The following is a 22,225-nucleotide window of genomic DNA, read 5'->3' as shown; positions in this document are numbered from 1 at the left end:
CAATTGTCACTGAATTCTTTAACTCACAATCAGTTCACCCCACACAGATTGGAACACACTAAGTATGGCAAGTCTTCTCTAACATCCCCTAATACTCTATTCACAGTTCTGCTTTACAAGTCAAGAAATACCATGTGACTTTCCAATGTGCCCTTCCTCAGGATGGTCAGAACAACCCAGAGGGAGGAAAGGCGCGTCAGTCAGTGGGAAAATTCCACAAAACACACAATAACCCACGGACTTGTCTGTTAATTCTTCCACAGGAGCCTGTGGGATGCTTTCAGTGTATGTCAGATGGAGTGTGTATTTAACTCTTAGGAACATTTAGTCTAAAGGTTCCCTGCTTGGAAGGATGAAAGGAACATGAGTGTTCAAAAGAATTAATACCAACCCTCTGCACATACGGAGCCAGACATTCCATGCTTTCTATTCTTCAAGGAGTAAGGGAAAGATTTTGGTGGAGAAAGAAGGGTAATTCTCACAAGGTAATTCTTTGTGACTAGGTAGGTCACATGAAGAGTTACGAATAAGATTTATGGTTATCATTTATTTATAGGATTATGGATAATATTCTATCCCTCCAGCGGAAATACTCTATGTTCCTGCCAATGTATGGACTAAATGCTTCAGAAGAATCTTTGCAACACTTACCCATCACACACTTCCTTGATTATTGCAGACATGTTTTTTCCTGCAAAATAACAAAAAAAGGAAATATTGTGGTTTCATTCCATCATTTTAACTGAATAAAATAAAGCCACGTTAAGTTAAAAAAAAAAAAAAACCTCTTGGCAAGGAAAATTTACATTTAGTATTCTTAGTTCTGAGTGAACTCTTACATTTTTAGGGGCTTGAACTCTAGGCCTGGGCGCTGTCCCTGAGTTCTTTAACTCAAGGTGAGTGATCTACCACTTGAACCACAGGGCCACTTCCAGTTTTCAGTTGGTTAATTGGAGATAAGAGTCTCAAGGACGGGGCTGGGAAGGTGGCTCAGTGGTGGAGCACTTGCCTTGCATGCTCAAGGCCCTGGGTTCGATTCCTCAGCATCACATAAGAAAAAAGCCGGAAGTGGCGCTCTGGTGCAAGTTGTAGAGTGCTAACCTTGAGCTGAAGAGCTGAGGGACAGCGCCCAGGCCCAGAGTTCAGGCTCCACGACCGGACCCCCCCCCCAAAAAAAAGGGAATCTCAAGGGCTTTGCTGCCTAGGCTGGCTATGAACCATGATCCTCACAGCTCAGCCTCCTGAGTTACTAGGATTACAGGCATGAGCCATCAGCACCTGGCTATACTTAACATTATTAATTGTACAAAGTATATAGCATATTTAAATTTTGCCTTGTTAAAGTTGAGACACAAATACACTTTATTCAAAGATCTACCATGCAAGGAGAAACCTGCAAGTTCAAGGAATAACCAGAATAAAGCAAGCAGCCAACTGGCTTTATAAAGACAAGGCTGGATTCATGAGATTCTTTGAAGAATGTGGCAAATGGGACATGAGATGTTGCAAAATTGTTCCTGCAAAGTACACGGGATTCTTCTCCCAAGTGTGGCCCCATTAAACGTCAATCTCACAGCATGTTTGGGCTCATACACTGGAGTAATGTGAGCAGGACTCCATGTGCCACCGTGTCAACTGGCGCTGACCACAGCTGTGCTCCGGTCCTCACAGCCACACTTGTGCTCAGCCTGTCCCCCCGAGTGAAGGAACGCAGTGAGGAAACATTCGCTTGCCCAAAGATCTCCAAACTCTTTCTGTTTGGGATGTGGACAGACACAGTCTCCAAGATCAGAGAGGACTGTGTCCACCAAGAGAACAAATCACAGATGAGAAATGGATGGTGAAGACAGGAAGAGAAAACCAAGAAATGTAATTCATGATCCAGGATTTTCAGATATGCCCATCAAGAAAATCATATTTACATATGTACTATATATATGCATAATCTTATGTATACATATATATGTGTTGTATGTGTATATATGTATGAATGTATCAATGTAGAAGCATAGTCTATGCCTGCCTCTCTGACAGTAGGGTTGGTTCACTTCCTAGCTCTGTCAACTTGTCTGCATTGTCATCCAGCACTTCCTTAGTTTGCCCCACTAGCAGTATCTGTCATGCAGACTGAACTTCTGCATCGCTCAGGGCTGTTGGGAACTTAAATGGCTATAAATTAAATAGGAATTAATTTGTCAAAGTGAAACATCCCAGAAAGGGAGAGGCCTCCTTTTTCCTCTCCTGATACTCAAAGAGCTTTTTATCCCCAGAATATACTTGTGTGGAAACAATGTCACTCCATCTGCTCTACTGGGGAATTTTGAGCACTGTCCATAGAGTCTTCCCCCAGGACTCCTGTAGCTCCTGTGCAATTCCTCACCTCATTGTGCAGCAGGTGACCTACACTTCGCTACCTCAACATGATCAAGACAGTATCTGCCTCTGCCCAGAACTCTGCTAAACACAGTTCCTGAGAGAAGAGAAAACAAGAATATCTGTGTTTTCACATTTTTAATTTATTTAAGTATTTTTTGTCTGTGTTTATTTTAGTTGTTGCCTAGGCCTTTACCTATTCATGGGGTAAGACACAGACACGGTACAGACCAGAGGCACATGAGTGTCTAATGTTTAATTATCCACTCACAGAACTGGCCTGTTCACTGGCACATTTATGCTAGCTATTTTCAAACATTTAACTAATCCTTTTTGCTACTTTTTATTAGCACACATGTATATAATACAGGGGGATTTCATTACTATATTCCATAGATGGACAACACAGTGGACTTTGAGCAAGTTCACCCCTTGTTTTATTTACATATTTATTTATTTATTCATTCATTCATTCATTCATTCATGTTGTTGGTCGTGGGGCCTGAACTCTGCCTGGGCGCTGTCCCTCAGCTCTTTAGCTCAAGGCTAGCGCACTACTGCTTAAGCCACAGTGTCACTTTCAGTCTTTTGTGCTTATGCGGTGCTGAGGAATCGAACCCAAGGCATCAACATGCAAGGCAAGGACTCTACCACTGAGCTACTTCAGAACTCCCCCCCTTTGTTTTTTTTTTAAATCATATTCCCTTAACCCCGTTTGCAGTGTTGAGTGGGTTTCATTATTCTAGCTTCTTATATCCCGTATATATGTATATGTATACATATATATATACTAAATGCATACATAAGTACATGTGTGTATATATGTTTGTCTCTATCTATATGTCTATTTGTTCTTCATCTTATACATTACTCCACAGTCCCCATTTATATCCCTGTGCCACCATCAACTACCTTTGACATAATGGGTTAACTTTCATAGTTATTCCTTCTAAACTGGGGGTTTTGTTCAGTGGTACAATATACACTTGTATATGTATGTGGTACTGTGTTCAAAACCCAGCACCAAAAAAAGTTACCTCTTCTATCCAACTTCACTCTTGTACCCATCAACCATGCTCTCTTCACTTCCTCCCCACACCCCATTTTCATGGTCTGTTAATCATCATTCTATTCCCTAGTACCTCGAGACTAACCATTTAGCTTTTACAGGTTAAGTGAAAACATGTGTTGTGTCCTTTTGTTTTTAAGGGGGATTATTTATGTCGTTTAACATACTGTCCTTCAAAACTAATCGCTGTAAGTGGGAAGATTCAGGACTGAGGGTTGGAGGGGGCGTTCTTGACATTCTGAGTTGGTTTCCTCTAGAACAAGAATGGAAGTGGTGACAGAGGCCTATAGTGGTACACTCCATGCACAAGTCCTTGGTCTTAGCAAAGATTGGTCAGCTGGTCATGGTTCTCACTGAGAGCAAAGTGGCAGATGAGTTCTCACAATTAAATGTCAGAGAAGCTTTAGGAACAAAACCTCTCCCAGGAGACAACAATTTTGCAAAGACAACACTTTTGTGCTTCTAGCTGCCACACACCTCTCCAGAATGTCAGTATTGGTAAGGTCCATCAGAGACTCTCCCATTGCCAAATATGGCTTCTTGTTCCTCAAAATAAGGTATAAATAAGCAGGCTGGGGTGTAATCTTAAATTACATGGAAGCCACAGATCAGAAGAGGAGACTGTCACTGACGTAGGACGCAAGTTTGAACGCCACTGTTCTCCCCAATTTAGTTTTTTAGGTGAGGCTTCCCAGGCATACTGTGAGTTTTAATTAAAGTCTGATTCAGAGATACAGAATCAACTTAAAAAAGACAGATGTAAATCCCCCAACAACAAATCTACCAAAAAACAACTGTCTGATAAATCAGGGACTAAAGACTTAAAGAAAGGGAGCTGGGAAGGTGGCTCAGTGGTAGAGCGCTTGCTTTGCATGCATGAGGCCCTGGGTTCGATTCCTCAGCATCACATAAGCAAATAGAAAAAGCTGGAAGTGGAACTGTGGCTCAAGTGGTAGAGCGCTAGCCTTGAGCTGAAGAGCTCAGGGACAGTGCCCAAGCCCAGAGTTCAGGCCCTACAACCGGACCCCCCCCCCAAAAAAAAAAGACTTAAAGAAAGAGCTGGGAAAGAGGCTCAGTAGTAGAGCGCTTGCCTTGCATGCATGAGGACCTGGGTTCGATTCCTCAGCACCACATAAACAGAAAAAACCAGAAGTGGCACTGTGGCTCAAGTGGTGGAGCGCTAGCCTTGAGCTGAAGAGCTGAAGGACAGCAGCTAGGCCCAGAGTTCAGGTCCACGACCGGCAAAAAAAAAAAGGTTTAAAGATAAACGTCTCTGAAGAGGAAATAAGAATGGCCAATAGACACATGAAGAAATGCTCAACTTCTCTAGCCATAAAAGAAATGCAAATCAAAACAACATTGAGACTCCACCTAACCCAATTAGAATAGCTATAATCAAGAACTCTAATAACAACAGATGCTGGAGGGGATGTGGCTAGAAGGGAACCCTACTGCATTGTTGGTGGGAGAGTAAACATTTTCAACCACTGCGGAAAGCAGTATGGAGGTTCCTCAAAAGACTCTACATAGAGCTCCCCTATGACCCAGCAATCCCACTTTGGGGCATTTACCCAAACAAGGCCATACTAAGGCTACGAGCACAACTATGTTTATTGCAGCATTATTTACCATAACTAAGATATGGAACCAACCCAGATGCCCCTCAGTGGATGAACAGATCAAGAAAATGTGATATATATCTATATGTACATATAGATGTATATGTGTGTATGTCTGTGTGTGTGTGTGTGTGTGTGTGTGTGTGTCTGTGTGTGTGTGTATGCACAATGGAATTCTATGCCTCCATCAGAAAGAATGACATTTCCCCATTTTTGGGGAAATGGAAAGACTTGGAAAAAATTATAATAAAGCACAAAGAACCATAGGTCCCATGGTTTCCCTTATTTGCAATAATTAATACATTTCTAGGACAAGCAGAAAAGATCAAAAACTATATACATATGAACACATGAGATGATGTTAAGCGAAATAGGGACCCCAAGATAGGGATACAAATTTTTTCTTTCTTTCTTGCTATTGTTCCTAACCTATTTATAATGTACTATGTGATTTTTTTTTGTTTTTTGTATGCTCCTTCCCCATGGTATAACTCCTGTTTTCACTGTATTTGATTCCGGTGCCCTGCGTCTTGCATATACACTTCTCTAATTTGGGGAGGGGAAAGGAAAAAACAAAATGCTTAAATAGGGATTCAGGTTGACCCACTGTACCAATGAGATATACGAGACACTATGTTGAAAACAAACTTTACAACTTCAGCAGGGTTGGGGGGGAAATAGTTGGGGAGGTTGGAGGAAAGGGATGGAAGGGGAAAAACAAAGGAGGAGGCAACAATGCTCAATAGAATATATACTAATTACCTTGCTCATGTAACTGTAACCCCTTTGTACAGTATTTTTACAATAAAAATGTACCAAAAAAGAGGCAGATATCTCTGGGGTTCCATTGTATCTAGAATATTCTGAGCGTGGTTATATGACATGAACAAAAACCACCAAATACAAAGCTTAGAGACTCAATATAGAAAGATTAAAGAAAAAACTCAAGGCCACAAGGAATGGCAGCTACCTGAATGTCCACCATCAGCTTAGCCAATTAAAATGACTGTTATATAAGGACCCTGCAACCTAGCCAATGACTATTACATAAGGACTATGGAGCCTAGCCAATTAAAATGACTGTAGTGCCACTTCCGGTTTTCTGGCAGTTTATTGGAGATAAGAGTTTCATGGACTTTCCTGCCGGGGCTGGCTGTGAACCTCAGATTTCAGCCTCCTGAGTAGCTAGGATTACAGGCATGAGCCATGGCACTGTAGCTCAAGTGGTAGAGTGCTAGCCTTGAGTTGAAGAGCTGAGGGACAGCGCTCAGGCCCAGAGTTCAAGCCCCACTACTGACAAAATATATATAAAATAAAATGACTGTACGGACAGAGCTTGGCTTTAGGGTCCATTTTCTGGTACTTCTATCTGCTCAAATCAATGTGAGTTCCTCAACCACCCAGACCCTAATGCCAGCAATGTTTTCAGATCTCACCCTGGATATCCATTCTTGTCTTCTTTCATCAATCAGGTCGTGGATCTCATTGTATTATTCTAAGTCTGTGGTTCTGGGTCCCAACACTCTTAAACATCTCACTGTTAGAGCATTTGAACTCTCCTCCATTAACTGATGAAATGTACAAGCATAAGTCATCACACCCAGTTCCCTGGGCCTCCATATGCCCCAGTAGTACAGCAGGTTCTCCCACCTCCCCACCCCACCCCAACACCTTCGCTGGCTCTCTGTGTCTACACTGCAGCCCAAGAGAAGCATGGACTTCTACTTCTATCTTCAATCTCCCCATCCCTTGTCTTGTTATCTGATCTCCTGCCTCTCTCATCTCAACATGGGATGACCATTACAGTACACACACACACACACTGGAGACCAGGAGCTTTTCTTCTGCTTCCCCAACCCCAGGGCCTTTCTGAGCACCAGCCCATCTCCAGTAATGGCTTCCATAAGTTGCTGATGACAGTGTTCAATCAACACAAACTTAACTTCCATGAGCTTTTCAACTCGCCTACAAATGATGATACCCAGGCACATTTCTTGTTTTACATTTACAAGACACCAAGTCTCCTCATCACTCCTTCCATAGGCGCATCTTCCATGCTCACTCCCAGACTCTTACCACCACCTTTGTTCTCAGGATTCCAGCAGCAGATCCCTGAAAACAACCTTGCACCTTGTTGCTCTCATTCGCTCCAATCCCATGCTCCCACCCCCCCTCCCCAATTGTGCTTATGCCTCTCTGTTGTTGTAAAATTCAACATGATTTTCAATGAAGATTAGAACATTGAAATCTCTAAGTTTGACCAGAACCTCGTATCGTTTGGTCCCAAGAAATCCTGTTTTATACATACTTCTCATAGGAAAAAGAAAAAATGGAAAAGTCCCTTCACCATACTTATGCCATTTGCTCGACTGAAATGTCCCTGTCCTTCTTTCTGCCCCCCTTGCCACAGTGAGATATTGCTCATAGCAGAGCTATCCTCCCAGCCCTCCCCAGAGAGATGGAACTGTTCTAACTGTACTTAGTACAATAACTGACTCACCCAGGAGGACTTTATATCTCTCCCTTTTCTTCTTGTCCTTGTTCTTCTTGAGAACAAGGCATCTTAATTCATCTCAATGACTTCCTCACCTTCCTTCCTTTGGTCTTGGCTACCACAGTATGTAGGGGCTAATCAAATCGAATCAGAGACTCAGTAGATCTCTGTTAAATAAACAAAAAAAGTCTAGATTTACTCATGTGTGTGTGGGGGGGAGAGTGTCCCTGGGCTTGAACTCAGGGCCTAGGCACTGCCCCTGAGCTTTTGTACTCAAGGCTAGCGATCTACACCACTTGGAGCCACAGCTCCACTTCTAATTGTCTGGTGGTTAATTGGAGATGATAGTCTCATGGACTCTATAGCCCTGGCCAGCTTTGAACCATGATCCTCCAATCTCACCCTCCTGAGTATCTACAATTACAGGCATGAGCCACAGCACCTGACATAATAAAGCAAAATATTTTTAAGGAGAGCTTGAAGCCATCAGCATATTCCCTATCTCCTACCACATGTACCATGTTTCAGTGGCTCTAAACAGCTCCTGCCACAAGCTGGCAGACACACAAAAGCTGTCACTCCACTCTGAACAGAATCAGTCTCCTGGGAATCATGGGAGGTTCAACTTGGAAGAATACTGGGTAGCCTGCAGATGATAAACCAGACACCAGTACCACAGCCATTTCCATGGCTGTTGTACCAAATAGGTGAGCTATTGTGCCCAAGAGCCAACCCTGAGCAAAGCTCCCACACAGACCACACTCATCTAGTCCCACCGCTTTATCTCTGCCTGCATAAAGCCCTCAGGATGACATGAGCTCATTGTCTGACCAGTAAATTCAGTCAGAAATCTTTCCCAGTGATCATATTTGTGAACATTTGCCTAGCACACACAAAAATATTCCTGCCTACCTTGCCAGCTCTTCAAGGCCTGGGGCACCCTGCATAATACATAGCTAGCTTTCTGTAGACTCACTGGGAAATTTGCCTTTCACCTGGGGGAAAGAAAAGGCCTCAAAGAAATTTTGATTACGATGAGCAAACTGGCTCTATTCCCTGTATTCCATAAACCTAAAAAGTGAATTCAATTGGAAAATATTTGGATTTAGAATATTGTATCAAAATTACTTAACTGCTTCAGTAAGTTTTCATAACTCACAAAATCCATAGCTAATCCTTAAACCTTCTGTTTCCAAAGCCGTGTTTTCAGCCTCAAAACAGTTTGTTTTGCAGGACTAGCACGTTAGTGGCCAGGCTTCTATCTAAGCAGTAGTTCCCAAGTCACACTTGTCCCTGCCATTATCCACATGAAGATCAGATTACAGCAGACTAGTCTTTGTTCTTCATTTTAGATATGTGTGTGTGTGTGTGTGTGTGTGTGTGTGTGTGTGTGTGGCATAACCTCCTTGTAGCATACCCACAAGAAGCTTCTAAGACCATCTGTCACCCAATAGTGACTAAGAATTTTTGCTACGTGGGAGTCTGAGAGCTGGAGGATCCCAGGTCAAAGCAAGCATAAGCAGAAAAGTCTAGGAGATGCCTTCTCCCAAAATAACCAGCAAAAAGTTTGGCTAATGGCATGACTCAACTGGTGGAGCATCAATCTATTAGCAGTGAGGTCCAAGCCTTAAGTACTGCCAAGATACACTATATGCTTCCCAATTCTTTTTTCTTGTTTTCCTTTTCCTCCCTACCATAGCCTTGGAGGGCCTGGAATAGTAAGGCCTTATGCATGCTGGGTTTGCACATTATCATCACCTACAACCCCAACACCTAGAAGAAATAAAGCATTGTCGTGTTTCTCCCATCAGAATGGAGGGAAGGTTTCTAGAACAGGTTCAGCTGAGGAATGAAACTGAGAAAGCACTTCTAAAGAGTCTGTCCCTGGACATAAGTGAAGGCCAGACGTGATAACAACACACCCAGTTCTCGGCCAAAGCTTTGATGGATAAGAGTTGAGCCAACTTACTGTAAAAGTGACACACACCAGAGAAAATGGGATTCAGTGGCTAGCAGAAATGTTTCTCTGCTGCTGACCACCTTCCATTGAAAGTATAACTGCTTGAATGTGTGTAGATGTGTGCATCTGACACAGCCAGCACCTACTTATCATGTAGCAATGGAAGAAAGAGTCTCATTCCCCCAAGTCAAAAATGTTCAAGAAGTTAAGTGGTGACTTTCCACTGAAAGAACTAGACCATGAATCCACTGGAAAAGTCTGGGCCATCGTGAGGCAGCATGGATCAGGGTGGGCAGGATTTATGGAGAAACCATCCTACCAAGGCTTACTGGAATTCTTACTGGGGGGGGGATAGGGGGGTCCGGTCGTGGGGCCTGAATTCTGGGCCTGGGCACTGTCCCTCAGCTCTTCAGCTCAAGGCTAGCGCTCTATCACTTGAGCCACACCGCCACTTCGGCTTTTTTTTCTTTTTCCTTATGTGATGCTGAGGAATCGAACCCAGGCCTCAGGCATGCAAGGCAAGCACTCTACCACTGAACCGCCTTCCCAGCCCTCACACATCTTGCTTAACCAAAAAATGTGCAGTCTGCCCCAAACCTTTCAACTGACTCTATTCCCGAGCCACAGGATTCATGAAGGGCCCAGGGAAAAGCCACCTGTGGTTATACATTTTGGTTAAAGAGCCCAAACACACACTAGTGCACACGTGCATACTCGTGCAAACACACACACATACACACATATATACAATTATTTGGAAATGCATTACACTTCAAAATCAAGGCTAATTGTGTGTAGCAGCATGGGGAAAAAAATGGCTCACAAAGGACTTCAGAACCACTGAACACCAGAATCCTAAACTATGCCAATGAACCGAAAATGAAAAGGTTCAGAGGACAGAAGGAAGGAAGGAAGAAAGGAAGGAAGGAAGGAAGGAAGAAGGGAGGGAGGGAAAGGAGGGAGGGAGGGAAAGGAGGGAGGGAGGGAAAGGAGGGAGGGAGGGAAAGGAGGGAGGGAGGGAAAGGAGGGAGGGAGGGTATGGGGCTGTGACTTTTGAGAAGCCTGCTTGGGGAAGCTCAGCTAATCACCAGCCCAGGGGTACAGCTTAAGCCATCAGTTGCAAGAGCCAGAGACACAGGTAAACACAAAGGCATGTCATTACATAAGAAAAGAATTTGGCTGGGTTAGGACACAAATCTCCTCAGGCAAACTGGGTAAAGATTTTATACAAACAGGGGACCAGGTGCTGGTGCCTTATGCTTATAATCTTAACTATTTAGGAAGGTAAGGTTTGAGAATCACAGTTCAAAGCCAGCCTGGACAGAAAAGTCCATGAAACTCTTAGCTCCAAATAATCAGCAAAAAGCCAGGAGCCAGAAGTAAAGGTATACCTCAAGTGGTAGAGTTCCAGATTTGAAAGGAAAAAAGCTCAAGCCCCAGCCTGAAAGAAAAAAGTTCAAGTCCCAGTGAGAACCCCAAATAAATAATTTAATCAAGTAAACAAGTATCTCTAGCCTCCTGCTGCAATATTTTGGGGACACTAACCAAGTACCAATATCCTTTATTACCCAGCTAGCCAAGAGACAAAGAGCTGTGTGGTCCTTTACTCACTGTCCCTGTCCTATACATGTCTTTCTTTTCTGACTCAGACCACTAAGTAAGCCATGCTGGCCCAGTTACCCACCCTCCTCCATCCATCTTATTCTTCTTATCCTCTAAAGGTGGCTATCAACTCAGTCACCAGCACTCAGAATCCAAACCTTGTTAGAAAAATAAGACTCAAAGTCACCAGTCACCACTTCTCCCTGCCACCATGTAGGTAAATAAGAGAAAGAAACAGGAAGGTTGAAATTGCAAAGCATTTAGGGAGCATTAGGAAGACAATGAATGGCCTTTTAGGAGTGAAGGAAACTGGGGAGGAAATGTGGAGAACCTAAGGAAAATAAAGCAACACAAAGGGCAAAGAAACCAAGGAAAATTAAAGGAACACAAAGAACAAACAGCCAAGTGGGAATCCTCTACGTGGGAGTCCTACTTCTAGGCTCAAAGAATGAAAACCCAGCTTCCACCTGCTGCAGAAGTCTAGTTGCTCTGATATCATACAACTGCTCTCACTTCTTAGGCAGAACAAAGCAGGGGTTCTCAGCTAGGCAGGAGTGGGAAAGGGAATAGACTGCTCCCTGAGAAGACAATCTGGAAAGTGTAGACACATTTTTGGTTATCCCAACACATGACCAAGCCAGTCTCCTGAAGTGGGGAGGGAAATATTTTGGTTATAAAGCTTGAAATGTCAATAGCATTGAGACTCAGACTTTGTGAAATAGAGGGCCAATTTCAAGGGCAGTTCTGCAAGTAGAGAAAGAAGGCTACCAGAGACCTGAGCATCCCCCATGAGGAAAGCCATCCTGCCTAACAGACTCTGTATTCATCTATGGTGGAAAACACCAGAGGCACCCTGGGGCCTATGCTCCTCTCTTCACCATGACTCAGTGCCCTGTAATCCTAGCTACTCAGGAGGCTGAGAGCTGAGGATCCCTGTTCCAAGCTAACCTGGACAGGAAAGTCCATGAGACTCTTTATCTCTAATTGACCACCAAAAAGCCAGAAGTGGAGGTGTGTCTCAACTGGTACAGCACCAGTAAAAACCTAAGAGAGGACTTCGCCCTGAATTCAAGCCCCAGTACTGGCACACACAAAAATAACACACACACACACACACACACACACACACACACACACACACACACACACACACACACACACTCGTTCTTCATGGCAAATAGTCCTTTTGATGAATTAAATTGCACTCTGGCTCACATGCCAGAGTACATCTATCCTGGGCTAGGTTGATGGGCACACTGTCCCTAGGGGAAGGTGAAAGCCAAGGTCATCTGAAGAATGGCACATCCAAAGAGGAGTTAGCTCTGCAGAGCTCTGCCTCAGTGGCAGCAGGTAGCCCTGGTTTCCATGGCAACCCGGAAACCATCCCTCAGAAGCAACAGCATTCACTTTTTTTTGTTTGTGTTGTTTTTATTTTATTTTTTATGATGCTGGGGACTGAAGCCAAGGTGGCATGCAACTTACCACACCAATTTCACCCTCATGAAATTGGTGCTGCAGCTTCTTGAGTACCTGGGATTACAGGTGCTAACAACTACACGTGCCCTCTGAGCAATTCTATCAGCATGCATGATGATGATCCTCCCCAGAAGCTACTGCAGGAAAAGTCTTACTCAAGCATCCTAGTCTCTGAGGCTGCCAAGTCCAGGAAAACCAACAAGAGAAGCAATCAACCAGTACGTGCAGACATCAGGATACAGAAGATGAAAAAGGGTAGCAGAAAAAAGAATCAAATGTATTGGCTTTAGGCTCAGATATGCTCTCCAAATACCCCAGGGGCATTACACCCCTCCAAGCCCTAGGTATAAGGCTGCTAGGTATAGATTATGTGCAGACTCTCCTTGGGCTTCCAAACTGCATGCGGGAAATGGGTTCCTGCCCACAGGAAGAATCAACTAACACCACTCTGGTTCTCCAACCCATGTGCTAGTGCTTACCGACCCACCATCCCGCCAAATACTGCTCTTTGTACAGAAATACAGTTCTCCCTGGAGCAGATCAAGTACCAAGAATCCAGCACTTTCAACTGAGGAAAAGTTTTGTTCCTACATTATTAACTCTTACAACTAAAACAGCCCAAACTGTAGCCTCAATTCTTAAAATTGTGGTTCCAATAATAATCTTGCTTCATTTCTGGAAGACAGTTAGCAGAAGTGGGGGGAGGGAGGGAAAAGGACCTCAGAAACCTTGAGCAGCATCTCCTTCTATTTATACATGTGACTCATTTCTCCACTCACCACTATATCAGGTTGTGCCTGCAGTTGAGTCCATTTGGTGAGCTAGCGTTCCTGTGCCCACATGCACTTCTAACTCCTTGGACTCCACTCTCCCATCACCTCCCACACACACCTCCCTTGGCTTGAGGACAGTGACAAAAGTGCTCAAATTATCCGAGCACTGACTTTGCAAAACATCAGAAGATATACTGCAAAGACAACATTAATTTCATTGAAGCCTGTCAGGCTTCAGTTGTGGTTATGACAGGTAGTCATGATAGCTAATAATCACACAGCCTAAATTATGCTCAGAACTGAGCAGAGCAACTTGTGTGCATGCTGCACATGAGCTGGCTTTGCTTAGTAGCCTGCAAACACAAATGCTGACATACTGGAAGGCTTGGAGATGGGTAATGTCCAAGGTCACACTGGAACTCTGGATGGAGGGCTGGCTTTCACATCCTTACATTTTGACAGTGCTGAAGTTAGAAACCCTTGACCTCCTTCTTTAGATAAAGGGTATCAAGTCCCAACTGGCTGAAATGCCTAATTGAATCAGATACCGCAGCACTGGGGCTGCTAGCAAAAGAGATCTGCCAGGGTCTCCGCAAATCTCTTAATTAAAATCAAACAGATGATAACTGCTCAGCATAAAATAGGAAAAGGAAGGCATACCAGAGTAAATTTCCAAAGATCTTCAAAGTTCTAATCTAGCACACAGATTTACTTCTAAGTACAGTAACTAAGTAATTCTGCACCACCACAGTGAAAAGCATGTCCTTGGTCTCTGATCCCTCCAGGAGGATGATGTTTGGGCCTAGCACAGTGCAGTTCCATAAGCAGACAAAAAATGGGAGGATCTAGGTTTCAGATCAGCCCAGCCCAAAAAGATGTTGAGACCCCACATCAACAGAAAATTCAGCAGGGAGCAGCAGTGTGCACCTGCCAGCCCAGGACCAGCAGTCCATTCACGCCAGCAGGGAGGAAGAGTGAGACCCTATCTCAACAAATGACTACAGAAAATAGACAACTAAGGGCCTGGGTCACATGGTAATGTTCCTGCCTTGCAACACAAAGCCATGAGTTCAAACTCCAGTACAGAAGAAAAAAATTGCCTTAAAAGAGGCATTTTTTAAAGTGAAGCCAATGACTGACACTGCTCCTGCTTCAGGCTTTAGAAATAGTAACTTTTACAGATTATACCAACAGCACATGGTCCACCAGAAATAGCTATATCTTTCTTATTTCAAGATTCTCGGAGTCACTACAAAGTTGTGACTCTACAAAGTATAGATTCTTAGAACTTCCTGGGTTATTAAAATTCTTTTTTAGAAAAGAAGGGCCTAGAATGTTCCTTTGTGGTACAGTGCTTGCTTAGCATGCATGAAGCCCTGGGTTTGATTCCTCAGTACCACATAAACAGAAAGAGCCAGAAGTGGTGCTGTGGCTCAAGTGGTAGAATGTTAGCCTTGAGCAAAAGAAGCTCAGGGACAGTACCTAGGCCCTGAGTTCAAGTCCGGGACTGGCAAAAACAAAAAGAAAAAAAAAGGAAAGAAAGAAAAGAACAAGACACACTGCTGGTCACAAGTATAATTCTAGCTGCTAATGAAGCTAAGAGGTGAGAATTGAGGTCTAGAACAGCAGTAGCACACAAATCCCAAGCAAAATCACAAGGCTCTGAGTTTAAATCCCAGTATGGTATCACACACACACACACACACACACACACACACCATATCAAGCTATACAGTACTCATTAAGATCAAGTGTGTGCACAGAGTGAGACCATGAGGATATTCTTAGGAGAGGATCACAGAGGCTCAATAGCTATGTACAGTTGGTCATATAAAACAATATTTATCAAAATGAACTCCAGGAAAAGTGGGTTCTTTTTCTTTGTTGCTGTTTTTGTTTTCTTTTCCTCTTGTCTTGCTCATTTATCTCTTTTGGGGAGTGTAAGGTTGAGCACAGAAATGGAGGGACAAAGAGTGAACAAATGCAGCAGCGGTATTCACTATACAATGTTGAAAATGACTGTACAACTTGTGGGTTGGGACTGAAGGAAAAAGTGGGGAGAACACAAGGGAAGAGGTGACCTTGTCCAAATAAGGAATGCACTCATTACCTGACTTATGTAACTTGACCCCTTTGTACATCACCTTTACAATAATATATTTTTTTAAAAAACCCAGTGTATATTTTGTGAAACAATTTCTCCTCTGCTCACCTCCACTGCAGGTTTTATCATTTAGTTGTGTTTGCTTACTGTGCCAGAACTGAGGCTTTATTCAGGTCCCAGGCCCTGTTCCTGAGGTTGGTGCTCTAACCCTTGAGAGCCACATCTCCACTTTAGGCTTTTTGATGTTTAAGTAGAGATGAGGGTCTCTTGGACTCTCCTGCTTGTGCTGGCCTCAAACCTTGGTCCTCAGATCTCAGCCTCCTGAATAGAATTACAGGAGCACCCACCCAGGCCAGGCCTACTGCATGTTTTAAATGGCTGGTCTGAACAGACAAAATGGGCATCATTATGTCAGGTCCTCCTTAAGTGTGCAAGCTCTAGCCTAATAAGACTAGACAGAAGCCAAACTGAATGTGCCCAGCTGCCTCAAGCACTTTCTGCTCTGCAAGGCAGCCAGGTTGAACAATTCCCAACCTTTTCCAAATTCAACAGAATGTCTGCTAAGCCAACCTTTTCCAAATTCAACAGAATGTCTGCTTGGATGGCTGGGGGCACTCAAATGTGCTTGCTTGAGCTTTGGTAACAAAGCTGAATGGACCTACTGTCTCAGCAGAGGCAGGGGAAAAGTTCCCACTGTAAGAATGCCCCTCTCTCAATTTCAGTGTTAGGCAAGGAGATGACAGTGTCTGCTCCAGGCAGCTCCCACCCCCAGCAGCAGCCTCTGGGCAGGGGCTTCAAAGTCTTCCCTTCCGGCCACTCCTGCCCAATCCACTCACACCCAACACACTCAAAGGGGGGCAAAATAAGCAAAACACTCAAACTGTCTTATCTTCAATCCTGTAATTTCAGAAAGATTATGACTTTGAAGCACTTGTCAAAGCTCTTTATCTGCTTTCTCCTTTTCATTTTTCTTCTCCCTGGGGCATCTCTCCTGTCTTCTCCTCTGGAGTTGTCTGCTCCTAGCCTGGACACCTGCCTCCCTGCTCCCTTCCATGGCTGGGAGACCATGTGACACAGTGGGTAAATGGCCATGGTATGATGCATTAACAATCATGACACATTTTGGCTTTGAAGTGCTGTCCACTAAATAAAGGATGCAATAACAGACCAAGAGTAGTATGTGTTTTCACTCTCCAAGGAAATCACCTCCTGGCCCCTTTCTTGTCTGAGATTCTAAGGGAGGAGGGGGCAAGTCAGTAGAGGGTCTGAAAGAACAGTGGCCACCAACAGACAAGGGTCAGGCTTCTCCATCTGCTCCAGATGCTACAGTCTTCCCTGGGTCTCTTTCCCTGGTGAGTCTCTCCCTAAACAGGCATCTCTTCAGTCAGACATTTAAGGAGCACCTACTAAGGGTGCTCCTTAAACTAAGGGCTAGGAATCCATCCAGTGTGTAAACATTTTAAGGTATTTTCCTCTAGAAACATCCATTCTAATGGAAGAAAGACAATAATGAAACAAGTAAATGTATCATGCCAAAAGGGAAAAATGCTAAGAGAAGAAAAGTGAGAACAGCAGAGGACTATGCAAGGCTGCTTATTTATTATTTACTCAGTTGATTATTTATTTATGGACACTAATAGGGCTTGCACTCAAGGCCTGGGCACTGTTCCTTAGCTTATTTGCTAACGGCTGGTGATCTACCATATGAGCCCCACTTCCACTTCAGGCTTTTTGGTGGCTAATTGGAGGTAAGAGCCTCAAGGACTTTCTTCCTCAAGCTAGCTTTGAGCTGAGATCCTCAGATTTGGCCTCCTGACTAGCTAGGATTGGAGGCATGAGCCACAGACACCTGACTTCTGGTAGCTGTTTCAGATGGGGTGGTTTACCGTGTAAACCCACAATTCAGCAGACCAAAGTAAAGGAATTAAGGGAATGAGCCATCTGGTCTTGTGGGAGAAAGTGACTCATGCATGAAAATGAAATCTGCAAAGGTCCTAGGTTAAGAGCTCAGTGAACAAGAAAAATGGGATGTGCTCTGCATGGTTGTACTGGACAAGGGCTATGTGTGTTGTGGGGCACATGCCATCCAGCACTGGGGACCATCCATATTGCAGCCAGTTGCGGGTCCTAAGTTTCCCCAGACGTCTGCCTGAGCCTGCCCCTAGCTGATACCACCCAAGAGTGTGGTTCCTACATTTCCCCACAAGTCCAGCCCCAGCCCCAGCTGGAGATCCCACCCTCATTCTTTCACACATTAGCAGTTCATCTAATTAACAACAAGCACACCAGAAACTGCGGACATGTGTAATGGGAGAGGCAGCTGGCCACACAAACTTTTCAATCCCAGACTTCAATACATACAGCAGTATTACTGTCAAGAGCTGAGACTTAAAATTAAGTGTGTTGTATGTCTGCTGAAGCTCTGGCCGGCTAACTTAGCAGGCTCCCCAGTTCTGTAAATGAGGGGACAAAAGCCCTTGAAACAACCTTGGAGACATGCAAACCTGGAGCAGAAAAGACCTCAGTAGCTGCTGGCAGCCTTTGCAATCTCCAAGTGCAGAGGACTGGACCAGGCCCTCGGGTCCCTAAATTGCTCTCAGAGACTGGCTCTTTCAATGCAGACTCTCAATTACTCTTGTTTTCTAGCAATCTTCTTTTAATTCTCAAATTTTTCCACTGTCCCTAACCTCAAGCCACAGGCAGGTGCCTTTGCCTCTGGGGCCACAAAGCCCCCTCCACCCCCCCCCCCCAGTGTTCTGGGACATCCTACCCCTGACAGTGAGATCCAAGAGTCCCCAGCAGAGGTGGGAGGCCTGTGCAGGCTGAGGCCTGGGGAGCTGTCCAGGGCCCTGGGCTGGCCCTGCGGGGACCTGCCCTGCTGCAGGAAAGCCCTTTGGCAATAAACCAGGGTTGCTCCTGAAACCAAAGGCCCCTGACCCTCCTGACCAACTTCATGGGCGACAGGATCAGTGGGAGGGGAGGCCCTGGAGGCAGAGCACTCCCCCCCTCCTCCGCCCCCGCCCCCGTCCCCACTGCACGCACCTGCTCTGAGGCTCAGCCAAACTTGCACTCTGGCCTCACGCTCCGCCCAAGGCTCCGTGTGGACTTTCCCAGCCCCAAGCTCAGCCAGAAGCAGAGGGCGTTATTTCCTCAGCCCTGGAAGGCACCCCACGGCCACCGGGGCCTCTCTCTGCGTTCCGGCTGCGGGACCCCTCTGCCTCGTCCTGCGGGGTCCGCAGGGCGGGTCCACGCCTCCCGCCCGGACCCCAGCGGGACCCCCGTCGCATCCCCACGGGCGGGAATTTGCGGGGATCGCAGCTGTCCACGGCGCCCCCTGCGCCCCCACGGCCTCATCCATCGCGGCCGGCCGGTACCGCTGCCCGGGGCGCTTCTCGGCTACACACAAGCACGAGCGCAGCCCCAGGCCCGGCCAGCCGGGTCCGGAGCAGCTGCCCCGAGCTCCGGACTCGCGGTCCCGACGCCCCCGTGAGCCAGTCCCGGTGCACACGTCTCGCTGGGGTCTCCGGCCCTGAGGCGTCGCGGGGTGCCGCACCGGCCCGGGCGCCCTCTCCGCTGATCACCCGGCCCCTGCCCGGCTCCGACCCCCTCCCCGTCGGCCCTGGAGCCCCCTGTCCGCCATCCCCACCGCCCCACGCCGGTCCCCTCCCGCGCACCCCGGAGCCCTCCACGCCGACACCCGGTCCTAGCCCCACACCCCCCCACCACCGCCAGCCCAGGAGCCCTCTCACCTCCCGGGCGGCCCTGGAGCCCTTTCCCTTCTCCACCGGCCCGAGGTCAGCGACCCCGCGCGGCGCGGGCCAGAAAACTAGGAACCTGCCCGGGCCCCGATCTCCGGACAGCAGCGGCGGCGGAGGCGGGGGTTCCCGGCATCCGGAGCCCCGACGACCCCTCCCCGCAGTGCATTGAGGCCCCGCGGGCGGCCGGGCGGGCGGCGCGCGGCCGGGAAGCAAATCGCTGCTCCACGCGGGTCCCCCAACTCTGCTCGCACTCACTCTGCGGCTCGGGTGGCGCCGCTCTCTCACCTCCTCTTCCTCCCGCCTGCCCCCCCCTCCCCCCCGCAGCCTCCGTCTGCACCTGCGCAGAGCACCGCGCGCTCCCCTGCGAACTCCTGCCAACCGCTGGCCCGCATGCCCTGCGCTCGCATCCCCGCCCGCCGCCCACGCGCCGAGGGCGGGGCCCGACTTCCCCACGTCCCCACCTCACACAGAGGGAACAGCCACAGCTGGCGCCCAGACCGCGCACGCACCGAGGGCGCAGGGAGAAGGCCGGCCACCGTCCACCTCAGCCCCCGGGGCCGCCAGCAGCGCCTGCAGCTCTGCACAGGCTTCCATTCCATTATTTTTATGTTTTTGTCCATCGTGGGGATTGAACTCTGGGCCTGGGCGCTGTCCCTGAGCTCTTCAGCTCAAGGCGAGCGCTCTACCGCTTGAGCTGAGCTTCAGCGCCACTTCCCGTTTTCAGGTGGTTTATTGGAGATAAATTTCAGGACTTTCCTGCCCGGGCTGGCTTTAAAGCGGGATCCTCAGATCTCAGCCTCCTGAGTAGCTGGGATTACAGGCGTGAGCCACTGGCGCCCGGCCGATCTTGGGCTCTTGAGTAGCTAGGATTGCAGGTGTGATCCATAGGTGCCCAGCCACCTTACTTTTTGAGTAAAACAAACCACCACTGTGGTGACAGTTTTGTAAGAATCACTGGGATGGGATGGGATGGGGTGTTTGGATGTGGTGCATCCCTCAAAGACTAGTGTTTTCAAGGCTTGGTCATGAGTCTGCCCTGCTATTGAGAGCTTCTCAGAGGTGTGGCCTCATGAAAGGAAGTTAGATAATTGGGGGCAAGCCCTGAGGGACTCCAAGCCATCTGTGTGTGTGCCTCTCTCTGTTTCTCTGTCTGCCCTCTGTCTCTCTCTGTCTCTGTTTCTCTCTCTGTGTCTCTGTCTCTCTGTCTCTGTCTCTCTCTCTCTCGCTCTCTCTCAATCCTCTCTTGTCTTCAGCTGCCATAAGGTAAACAGCTCTGTTCCTCTACTCCACACACCATTCTACAATCCCTGAAACAGTAAAAGCCAAGCACCATGGACAGAAGCCTCTGCACCCATGAGCCAAAATAAACCTGCCCTCACTTTAACTCACTCATCTCAGGTACATTGTCACAGCCACATAAAGCTGACAGAGATGTTAGGTATAGATGAATGTAAAGGCGAAAGATCTCTGATTATGCTGCTCCTTGGCCTCTGCTTTCAGGAACATATGAAAGCTATCTCAGAGTTAAATTGTTTAATCTGAATTAACTACTCCACAGAATTTTATATCATCAATTAGTTAAAATTTTCTTCTTTATTGTCAATAATGATCCAATGAACATCTTTGCATATACAGCTTAAACACGTTTCTATTATTTTATTTACATATTCTCTATTTTTTCCAAAAATATCCTAAATTGGTTTGGGCTTTAACTCAGTGATAGAGAACTTGTATACCATGAGAGGTCCCAGGTTCAATATCCAATACCAAAACATTAAAATGTTATTTTAAAGAACCTTCAGTGCTGGGCACCGGTGGCTCACACTTGTAATCCTCACTACTCAGGAGACTGAGATTTGAGGATCATGGTTCAAAGCCAGCCTGGGCAGGACAATCTATGTGACCTTTTTTTTTGGGGGGGGGGTGGTCTGGTCGTGGGGCCTGAACTCTGGGCCTGGGTGCTGTCCCTCAGCTCTTCAGCTCAAGGCTAGCACTCTGCCACTTGAGCCACAGAGCCACTTCCAGCTTTTTTTTTTCTTTTTGCTTATGTGGTGCTGAAGAATCAAACGCAGGGCCTCATGCATGCAATGCAAGCGCTCTACCACTGAGCCACCTTCCCAGCCCCTCTATGTGACTCTTATCTCCACATAACCACCAGAAAACTGGAAGTGGTGCTGTGACTCAAGTGGTAGAGTGCTATAGTCGTGAGTTGAAGAGCTCAGGGACAGCACCCAGGCACAGAGCTCAAGCCCCACAACCACCAAAAACGAGACAGAACAAAACGAAGAAAACCTTTGAGGCAGGGAAGGTGGCTTAGTGGTAGAGAGCTTGTTTAGCATGCAGAAAGTCATTTGATTCCTCTGTATCACATAAACTAAAAAAACTGGAAATGGCACTGTGGCTCAAGTGGTAGAGTGCTAGCTTGAGCAAAAAAATTCAGAGACAGTGCCCAAGGTCTGAGTTCAAGCCCCGTGACTGGCAAAAACAGCAACAACAACAACAAGAAAGTCCTGTGGAGTGATATTATTGAATCAAAAAGTGGATGTGTTGGATACTTGGTACATATCACAAAACTGTCTTCTTGAAATACTGTAGCAATAAATTAATAAATGAACTTCCTATTCACATCTGTCTTTCTAAATTTCCATTGCACAATTTTAGGCCAATATTTCCTGTCAGTTATTTTATTAATTTCTAAAACTTTAAAAGACACCCACTATCTACAAATGTTTCCAAGCACAGGCTAATACTCATTCCTTTCCAGTCCTAGGCCAGCCTGTCCCTTATGGCTTTAACTCTTTGGTTTTTCAGTATGATTCCATACTTTGGCTACATTGGTCTCCCACACAAGTATAATCATTCTCAGTGCACCCATATAATGAAATGTTAAACAGCTCTGAACAGAAGTCTGTCTGGATATCACTTGCCAAATGAAAAAATATATACGCAAGAGCATCAAAGCTCTGTATATGAATTGTGTTTGTTTTACTTCTTTCC

The 22,225-nt window shown here is 46.2% G+C and overlaps 1 protein-coding gene across 1 annotated transcript in view; it reads right to left on the bottom strand.

Annotated features, from left to right (window-relative positions):
• Positions 1-19,635, bottom strand: part of LOC138806994 (engulfment and cell motility protein 1-like) — a 50,313-nt gene extending 30,678 nt beyond the window's left edge. Inside the window, exons 1-2 of the mRNA XM_069992544.1 lie at positions 19,566-19,635; positions 652-691 (exon numbers count right to left, since the gene is read on the bottom strand). Coding sequence (XP_069848645.1) covers positions 652-691; positions 19,566-19,635 — 110 coding nt within the window. The remainder of the gene's footprint in view (positions 1-651; positions 692-19,565) is intronic.
• Between the last annotated feature and the right edge of the window lie 2,590 nt (positions 19,636-22,225).

The sequence above is a fragment of the Dipodomys merriami genome, unplaced genomic scaffold (assembly GCF_024711535.1).
Source record: "Dipodomys merriami isolate MVZ:Mamm:240054 unplaced genomic scaffold, mDipMer1.0.p SCAF_1000, whole genome shotgun sequence".
In the NCBI taxonomy this organism is placed as follows: Eukaryota; Metazoa; Chordata; class Mammalia; order Rodentia; family Heteromyidae; genus Dipodomys; species Dipodomys merriami.
Note: the sequence above shows the minus strand (reverse complement) of the source record. Positions and strands in the feature narration are given on the sequence as shown.